The sequence below is a fragment of the Taeniopygia guttata genome, chromosome 3 (assembly GCF_048771995.1).
Source record: "Taeniopygia guttata chromosome 3, bTaeGut7.mat, whole genome shotgun sequence".
Classification (NCBI taxonomy): Eukaryota; Metazoa; Chordata; class Aves; order Passeriformes; family Estrildidae; genus Taeniopygia; species Taeniopygia guttata.
In genome coordinates this window covers 83794152-83803931 of record NC_133027.1, presented here as the reverse complement: position 1 = coordinate 83803931, position 9780 = coordinate 83794152, and the positions used below count along the sequence as shown (strand labels likewise).

At 46.2% G+C, this 9780-nt stretch overlaps 1 protein-coding gene across 8 annotated transcripts; it reads left to right on the top strand.

Moving 5' to 3' along the window:
- The first annotated feature begins 669 nt into the window (after positions 1-669).
- Positions 670-8311, top strand: ZBTB18 (zinc finger and BTB domain containing 18). 8 transcript variants are annotated; one of them, XM_030268565.4, is made up of 3 exons: positions 796-959; positions 2287-2370; positions 4481-8311. In XM_030268565.4, the coding sequence occupies exons 2-3, from the start codon at positions 2358-2360 to the stop codon at positions 6061-6063; spliced, it is 1596 nt and encodes a 531-aa protein (XP_030124425.1). In that variant the 5' UTR covers positions 796-959; positions 2287-2357; the 3' UTR covers positions 6064-8311. The 8 variants fall into 8 exon arrangements, with proteins under 8 accessions (XP_030124426.1, XP_030124425.1, XP_072783341.1 ...); XM_030268566.4 differs by lacking the exon at positions 2287-2370 and having other exon boundaries at positions 670-959; XM_072927240.1 differs by lacking the exons at positions 796-959; positions 2287-2370 and adding an exon at positions 1288-1482.
- The last annotated feature ends 1469 nt before the right edge of the window (positions 8312-9780 follow it).

Below are 9780 nucleotides of genomic sequence, written 5' to 3'. Positions count from 1 at the left end.
ATCCCTTGGTGAATTTCGGCAGAAAGTTTCCTTATCCTTGTCGACTGTGTGTTCTTAGGGGCAACTGACGCCTCTTGGGTCTTGAGATAACACTGCAATACGCACCACACATACACACATACGTACCCAGCGCACACATAACCATCCACAATAAACCACTAATGCTCCTGCCCGGAACGACTGCATGGTCTCAGCACTTTATGGCACGCTCTCCACGGCGGCCGGGCAGGAGGGCAGGAGCAGCCGAGGGAGCGGGAGGGCAGGAGCAGCGGGGCAGCGGAGCGCACCCGACGCGGCTCCCACGCTCCCGCCCGGGCCGCGCCGCACCTGCCGCGCTCCCACCATGCCCCGCGCCGCCGCCAGCGCCCCGCCCCGCCCCGCTCGCCCCGCCCCGGCCCCGCGCGGCCCCGCCCCCTTCCGCCTCGGCTCGCCGCCGGGTCACGCCCCCCCGTCCGTCCGCGCGCCGCGATTGGCGGCGCCGCCGGCCTTCCCGGGCCGCCCTGCTCCAATCGGCGGCTGCCGCGGCCCGTCAGTCAGCGGCGGTTGGCGGCGGCGGTTGGCGGCGGCGGCGGCGCGGGCGGGCCGCGCTGTCAGTCAGGGAGCGGAGTCCGAAGTGGGGAGCGGGGAGGGAGGGGGCGAACATCTGTCTGCCGCAGCCGGGCCCGGCTGTGCCGCCGCCGCCGCCGCACGAGCGCCCCGCGCCCCCGCCCGCCCCCGGCCCCCGCCCGCCCCCGCGCCCCGCCGGTGCCATGGGGAGCCGCTGAGCGCGGGGCCCGCTTCGCTCCGCCGGCTGCCCCGCTCGCTCCTCAGCCGCCGGCAGGGGGGAGCCCGGGGGGGGGCGGCGGCCAGCGGGCGCGGGGGGCGAGCGGGGGGCGAGGCGCGATCCCGGAGCGGCAAGTGAGCGAAGAGGAGCCGGCGGGCGGCGGCGGGAGCGCGGGGACTTCGGGCCGCCGCGCAGTGTGAGTCCCGCTGCCCCCATCCCCACACACCCGCCGCGCCGGGGCCGGGGCCGCTGCGGCCCCGCGGGGCGGGCGGAGTTGGCGGCGGGTCCGGCCGGGGGTGGGCGGAGGGGCGGGGGCAGCGCTCCCCGGGCGGTGGGACCGGCCGCCCCGGCGACGCTCCCGGTTACTTTTCTTTTGTTGCCGCCGCGACCCGGGGGCGGCTTTTCCTGCGCGCCGGGCAGCTGCTTCCTTCCCCGCGGGGCGGCTGACAGCGCTCCCGGCCACGGCCCGGCTCCGGGCGGGGTCGGCGCTGCCCGCGGGACCGGGGCCCCGGACGGGAGCTTCTGGCCGGGGGGGACACACGCAGCCCCGGCCAAAAGTTGCCGCCGCCCGTCGGGGCAGGAGGGGCTGGGCCCGCCGGGAACTTGCTGCGCGCCGCCGCCGCTTCCCCGCCTGGCCTGTCCCGTGCCGTGCCGTGCCGGGGGCGGCGGGCTGTCCCCGCCCGGCAGCGGGCAGGTGACCCGCCCCGCTGGGTACACGCGTGAGTGTCTCGGGGGGGCCGGCGCGGCTCGGGGCTCCCGCCCGGGCGGGGGGGCCCGCTCGGAGCCCGCGGGGCCGGGGACCCGCGTCCCGGCGCCGCCGCGTTAAATAGCCGGGCAGCCCCGGCCCCCGCGGGAACAGAGCGGTGCGGGAGCCGAACCGAGCGCTCGCAGTAGTGCCCGGCCAGGGGAGCTGCTCGGCGGCTCGAAAGGAGCCGGAGTTGGTGCTCGGTGTCGCTTGCGCTGCCTTAAATGCTGGAACTGAAAGGACCGGCGGCGAAGCGGGGAGCCGTGAGGTGGTAAATAGGTCCGGTTAATTTCTGCTTTTAAATTAACCCCTGGGCTCGGTGAAACCGAGCCGGTGTGGCTTTCTGGGGTAACCCCGTGGCTGGGGTACTCTGTCAGCATGTAAAGCGGACCTCTAAGTTAAGGCAGAAGTGTTGCTATGCTGCACATACAGTAAAGCCCCATATGTTTAGGATTTTCTTTTTTTTTTTTTCCCTCCCTGTTAGAAAGTTTGAAAAAAAGAGACTTTGAAGTATTTTGTTTATACTAACAGAAGAGAAAAGTTCTCCTAAGAAAAAGCTGGTGGCAGGAGTGTAGAGGAGTAGCATATGGCATTAAAAGGAGCACAGCTGGAGGTAGCATTTCCATCTGAACATGATGTCAGAGCAGCTGACAGCCTGCCATCCCTCAGCCTTTTATTCTAACACACAGACAGGGAGTTAGTGTGTGCAGATCTGTGTGTGGAGAAGGTATCTCATTCCTCTCTAACATCATCTCCACTTTGCATCTGTCTCTCCTAGTCTGCTTTTTTTCCACCGATCTAACAGACCTGGAGCCAGCAAGACTCAGAGGAAAGGACTTAATCAGGTTTATGTGTACTAAAGGTAGGAGTAGCAATAGATTAGATACAGCATATTTCTGTTTTGGTGTGTTGTTTATTGAATTTTGGAAAAAAAAATCACATTACTTTTCTAACCAAGTTTAGAGGTAATATATGAAATTGAGTATTAAATAGATAAGTGGACTTAGTCAAAAGGTTTGAACTACAGTTGGAGAGTATCAGTTCTTGGGCACATTGTTAGCATTAACTTTAATGCATATTGTGGGAATATCTTGGTTTGGAAGAAGGAGAGAGCAAGTTCATCCTGAATTTCTGAGAACCAAAGCTGCAATGGATTTAGTGGCAAGCCTTAAGAGAGTTTTGCTTTATGTTCTTGTCTTGCATCTTTTAAATTACTTTACTGGGGTATGAATTAAATATACAAGACTCTGCATTTTTACAAAAGGACCTTCCTGACTAAAATGTGTTTGTAGGGAAGTCTTTCGTTACATGGTTAAATATCCAGCAGCTCAGAAATGTAGTAGCATACAGCTGTAGTGCTTCTGAAAGATAGAAATCAGTTATGTGTTTAAAAACTTTTGTACCCGGGAGAATGGCTTGACTGGTTTCTTCTTTTCTTCCTTGCATGTAGCATTTGAAATCTTTTATTTAGTGTAACAATAATTATTTGAAGGAGTTTTTGTATTTGCGACTAATTTAGAACTTGTAGATTTGAGCTGCCTGAATTGGCCAGACAGCTGTAATCGCACTCCTCTATTCTTAATCTCTTTATCTGGGCAGCAGCTGCCATATGGCCACAGTCAGCTGGATCAGATGTTTATAAGCTTCCTTCTTCGTCCCTCTCTGTCCTTTCAGCCTCCTAATTTGATCACAGCTACCTTGTGAGCTGCCCTCCAATCTTTATTTTTAGCCCTCTTAAGGATTAGGATTGATGTTGGCTGTGGGGCACTTAAAGTGATTGTATTGTAAATCTTCATGCTTTACTGTAGCAATGGTATTTTACAGAATATAGTAGGGATTGTACTGTAAGTTTTATTACATCTTGGTTTGGAAGGGATGAGACTTTTTCAATAATATCTGCCAGCCTGGAGAGTCACGATCTGCTTAGATGGTTTGGGAGACCATTGCTATCAATCACAGAAGAATAGATTAACATAGGTTTTTTAAAAGATTTTACTTTCCATTTGATTTTTGCCTTCTTTACTTCTTTTTTAAGTTTGTTTTGTCTTTATCATCAAGGAAGGCAAATAAAAAACACTTGGGTAAGAACAGTACTTGGGATACTCTTTCTAAATGTGGACACACATTCATGTTGAATGGTTGAATGACTTTTTTTTTTTTTTTTTTTTTTTTAATCTCAGTACTGCAAACTCTGCCTGGTGTGGGAGGGGAGGGAAATTTCTGTCCTTCTCCACTGGGGAAGTGGTGCTTGTTGGCGTTTTGGTTGGTAGCTTTCTTTTGTATATTCTGCATGTTGGCAAAAAATGTTCATGTTCTATTGTACAGTGTGGAAAAGGTTTAAAACCTTAAAAAACCTGTACTTACTACGAGAAGAAAGCCACATGAACTAAATTTGTAAAAATGTCAATTTTTGTTGTTGATATAAATTGATATAAATTTTTGTAGAATGTTAGACTTGGGTATACAGATTTGGGTATACTAATATTTCCTCATGTGAGAACCACTCCTCTTACTACAATTTGACTTTAAAAAGCAGGTAGATGATCTTGTACATTTTTTTTCTGCTGCTTCTGTGATCTCTCAAACTTAGTGTTTAAAATTTTTTTTCTCTTTCTGGGGGGGGGGGGCGTCTGCCCTCCTAGGGACTCAATCTGGAGGAAGTCCTCTAAAAAAAAAGAAAACCAAACTGTTGAACAGATTTTATGAACAGCATTGATACTTCAAAAAAAAATTGCAGATCTGCCTATGTGCTCACTAGACCGGCTTATTTACCACTGAAGGGAAATCATAACTGTAGTGGTCAGTCGGGGAAAGAGTTGCCATCGTACATTTGTGTTAAATAATCTTTGCGGGGTGTCAGTACCAGAATTTTGGTAATATAAATACAAGGTTTTTAGAGTACAATTACTTGGATTTTATAAGTTCTGTGATTCTGACCTACATTTAATTTTTGAAAATTTTGTTGCTTATAGGTTATGAAGACAGTATGGAGTTTCCTGACCACAGTAGACATTTGCTACAGTGTCTGAGTGAGCAGAGACATCAGGGTTTTCTTTGTGATTGCACTGTTCTGGTAGGAGATGCCCAGTTCCGAGCACACAGAGCTGTACTGGCTTCATGCAGCATGTATTTCCACCTCTTTTACAAGGACCAGCTGGACAAAAGGGACATTGTTCATCTGAACAGCGACATTGTTACAGCCCCAGCTTTCGCTCTCCTGCTTGAATTCATGTACGAAGGAAAGCTTCAGTTCAAAGACTTGCCCATTGAAGACGTGCTAGCAGCTGCCAGTTATCTCCACATGTATGACATTGTCAAAGTCTGCAAAAAGAAGCTGAAAGAGAAAGCAACCACGGAGGCAGACAGTACAAAAAAGGAGGAAGACGCCTCAAGTTGTTCAGACAAAGTGGAGAGCCTCTCCGACGGCAGCAGCCACATGCCAGGAGACTTGCCCAGCGATGAAGATGACGGAGAAGATGAAAAATTGAACATCCTGCCTAGCAAAAGGGACTTGGCGGCTGAGCCTGGGAACATGTGGATGAGATTGCCCTCAGACTCAGCAGGCATTCCCCAGACTGGCGGAGAGGCAGAGACGCACACAGCAGCAGCTGGAAAAACAGTAGCCAGCCCCTGCAGCTCAACAGAGTCTTTGTCCCAGAGGTCTGTCACCTCTGTGAGGGATTCAGCAGATGTTGACTGCGTGCTGGACCTGTCTGTCAAGTCCAGCCTTTCAGGAGTTGAAAATTTGAACAGTTCTTATTTCTCTTCGCAGGACATGCTTAGAAACAGCCTGGTTCAGGTGAAGGTGGAAAAAGAGGCTTCCTGTGATGAGAGTGATGTTGGCACTAATGACTATGATATGGAACATAGCACTGTGAAAGAAAGTGTGAGCACTAATAACAGGGTACAGTATGAGCCAGCCCACCTGGCTCCGATGAGGGAAGATTCGGTCTTGAGGGAGCTAGATAGAGAGGACAAGGCAAGCGATGATGAAATGATAACTCCAGAGAATGAGAGAGTCCAGGTGGAAGGAAACATGGACAGCAGCTTGCTCCCTTACGTGTCAAACATACTTAGCCCTGCTGGCCAAATTTTCATGTGTCCTCTCTGCAACAAGGTCTTTCCTAGCCCCCACATCCTGCAAATTCATTTAAGCACGCACTTTCGAGAGCAGGACGGGATCCGCAGCAAGCCTGCTACCGATGTCAATGTCCCGACCTGCTCGTTGTGTGGTAAGACTTTTTCTTGCATGTACACCTTGAAACGTCATGAGAGGACTCATTCAGGTGAAAAGCCCTACACTTGCACCCAGTGTGGGAAGAGCTTCCAGTACTCCCACAACCTGAGCCGCCACGCAGTGGTTCACACGCGGGAGAAGCCTCATGCTTGTAAGTGGTGTGAACGCAGGTTCACACAGTCCGGAGACCTTTACAGACACATTCGGAAGTTTCACTGTGAGTTGGTGAACTCATTGTCTGTCAAAAGTGAAGCACTGAGCTTACCTACTGTCAGAGACTGGACCTTAGAAGATAGCTCACAAGAACTTTGGAAATAAAATTTTTATATATATAAATAATATATATATAAATCTATATAGTTGTGGTACAGTCTAAAAGCAATCTTGTTTCCTTGAACTGAAAGTTTGGCTATTAGCTTGTTTTTGCACTTTAAGGCAGCATGAATATTTCACTAATTTAGCACTCCAATAAAAATGAATTGTAGAGGTAATCCGACAAAGTAACTAATTGTGGAGCGTATTTTTTCCCCTTTTCGGAATAGAAGCCAGCGGATACTTTACTTCTAAGGAATCTCCAATTCAAAAAATTTGGACGTGGCTTTATTCTCCCCAAAACACTGCGTTCTTTTAAACTCTTGGTCTTTTTCCCTCTTAAAATCTGAATGTAGAAATCCTCTCCCAATTTTGTCAGTTCCTTTACATTTCTATAATTGCATGAGTCCTTTCTAGCTGTTGGAAACCTGAATGCTTTTAGACCCAAATGGAAAATTTCTGAAATGCTGGATTATCTATTTTTAAACAAGCGGTTGACTTAAAACTTATTATGGCAACTTCTGGATTTCTGACAGTTCCCACTGGAAAAAAAAAAAAACAAAAAAACCAACACAAAAACATAAAACAAAAACCCTGAGAGTACACTGGGATCACTGGGACTCTGTCTTATGTGAAGGTTTGCTTGGGATGAAAAAGGATATTGCAGCTTCAGCAGTGATGAACTGTGTGTTTAAAAAATGTGAATTACTGTTATTGTATACTGTAATTGATTACATGGGCGGGGGGAGGTATCAAAGAACTTGGCAGGTTGTGTTGATGCTCTTAGTTGAGTCTTGAAAAGTAAATATTAACGCTACAGAAATGCATGATTTTCAGTATATTTTTGTCTTTGTTTGCATTGTATAACTTTAACGAGTGAGTTGAAAATTATTTAATTTCCTTAGGAAAAAAACCTGACACCGTTGAACATGCCAGTGTTATAAAGACGAGAAATGCACTGTTTTTATTTTATCTAATTTAAATTTACTTTCCCACTGTCTTTAAGTTGAGAAGAACTTAAGCTACGAGTTGCCGATTTAGCTACGTTAACAAGGAGAAAAAAAATTGAATGTTTACAACCAGGCTTCGAGATTTGCATGTGCGGTGTGCATTTACTAACCCCAGACCCCTTCTAATTGCACAGACCCCACGCCAGCTCCAACTGAGGTGCATCCATTTCCCCAGATGAGCATTTGTAGGATTCCTGCTGCACCACTCCACCACAATAGGTCGTTCTTTTTTTTTGCCCCCCGTTGAGACGAGGCTGTGGACTGAAAAAAAAAAGCAAAAAAAGCCCCGGGCTGAAAGGCCTGGGCAGGCCTGAGTGACAGGGGGGGCCGGGGGGGCCGGGGAAGGACTATGCGTATCCAAGCAGCAGAGACTGCAGCCTGACGTGTGGTTTTAATGACCAACACGCAGGTCAAAAGCATTTTGCACAGTGTTTGTTTTCCTGTCTTGCACTTACAAATAAGGTCTATGGGAGTAGCATGGAAAACGTTTGCTGTTTTTTCCTTTTTTTTTTCTTTTTTTTTTTCTCTGCTTTTGTTTAAAATTTGATCGCCTTAACTACTGTAAACATAGCCTATTTTTGTGCTTAAGATACTGAATGGAAAACTCCATTGTGTATTGCTGGACTGTTTTGGAAATATTTGGTCAAATGTGTGTTAATTTGGCTGTAATGGCATTTAAAACAAAAAAAAAAGCTGTGAAAATGGCCTTGGAGCGTTATCTTTAGTTACTTGAATAGTTTCTAGGTTTAAAACTACATTCTTTTCTTAAGTTAGAAAAGACAATCAGTGTCTGAGGAAAATGGACTTTCTCTTGGATTTTTTTGTGGTCCTCGTGAGTGATTGCTTTTTTCCTTTCCTTAGTTTCACATTCTTCTTTTGTTCTAAAACTTAGACTGACATCTAGCTTTGACAATCATAGTATGTTTTATTTTCCTGAGGAGGGAATAACTTATAATGCTGTTTAGTTTTGTACTATTGGTGTGTTGGTGAATTTTTAAACTGTGTGCTAACTGCAATAAATTATATGAACTGAGAAATCAATTCCCTTGTCTTTTTTCCCTCTTTTAAATTATAGTTATGGAGTATTTTTTATATTGTGTAACTTTATTACTTTTGTACAGACTTCTATTGCTAACTGTGTATGGAATATGTTTTCAGTATGCTTTTGGGCACTTTGTTGCTACCATGCATATTTACATCTCACTTAACATTTAAAAAAATTAAATGCTTGTGTTTTCAAAACATTTCTTTGTGTACAGCTCTTAATCATTCTGTAGAGGTATTTTTTAATAATTTTTTTTTTTTTTTACTTCCCCAAAGACTTTTACAGAAGCAATCTATTGAATTCCAGAAATTTTGCTGCCATGCAAATATATGTGCAGGCACACAATTCCCTTTGTAGTCTTAATTTCATTCCAAGGAGCTCTCTTGGGCTCATTCTCTTGATATATCAGTCTCTATGAGAACAGTAGAGCAGAGGGCAACAACTTAATCTGAAGCATTGGCCGGGTACTGACTGGCTGTCAGTGTTGCAGTAGGCAGTCAAAATGCCCAAACTACTGGTAGCACATCAAAGCTGTCTGGACTACAGAGGAAATTTGAAATAATCCTAAATTTTTTGGGTATTTCTCTTACAAACTAAATGTTTCTCTAAAAATAAAAAAAAAATACAAGCGTAGCTAAACCTTTGAAAAAGTCCTGATTTAGATGCTTGTTGCAGGATGTACCCAGAATTCTTGTTTGAGGCTGCTCTATCCTAGGAACAAGACCAGCACTGTGGAGCCCAGTGGGAATACGAAAGTAGAGCTAAATTAGAAGGCTGGAACAGAGACAGCAGGGCCAATCTGATGGAGGGAAAAATACCTTGATTTAAACATTTCATTACATTACACTTACTGTCTGCCTAGGTACCACTCATGTTGTGCAGTGACCAAGTGAATCTCGATGCCTAAGCTATTCTGCTTATCTTCCTACATCGGCGGTAATTTGTATGTAGCCAAAATTATCTTTTTCACTGTTTTATTCTTTATAATAATTTTCAATCGCCATTTGCTGTGTTTGCAGTGTGGGCTTTTTGTGTTATTACAGGTATTTTGAAAACATTTTCTTCTGTCAGTCAGCATCTCTGGTCGCATAGGATTCTGTGTTTTCTAGCAGCAGACCTTTTCTGCAGGCTTTCAGAAGGTAGAATATTATGTGTAGTTAAGATGGGTTTAAGTATCGTCAAGACTGAAAGACGGCTAATATTGCAGTGCTGAAATCTGTGCAGCTGATGAGCTTTGGCTGTGGCTCCAGGCAGATTCACCATTTGTTCTCCAACATTAAGATTTTCAAGGATTGTAGATTCCCAAATAAAACACGACTTAGAAGGAGTCCTTCTTCAGAAGGGAATGGAAAAACTTAGCTGTTAGTGATAAAATAATTGAAAATATTCTTTATACTTTGTGGTTTATCTAGAGATGGTTTGTACATGTATAGCACACACTTGTGGCCATCAAAGTGTTTCTTCAGTGAAAAGGTGAAACATACTCCCATGTATTGCTTCTCTTCACAGCATTTATTGTACAAACTCACCTAAATAGCTGTAGCATTTTTCTTCTTTCTTCTTCTTTTTTTTTTTTTTTTTTAATACAGTCCCTAGATCATGAGGCATGAATAAGCAGTTTATTTGGCTTGAGGATACTGTGGTAACAAAATCCTTACCGTTCGTGTT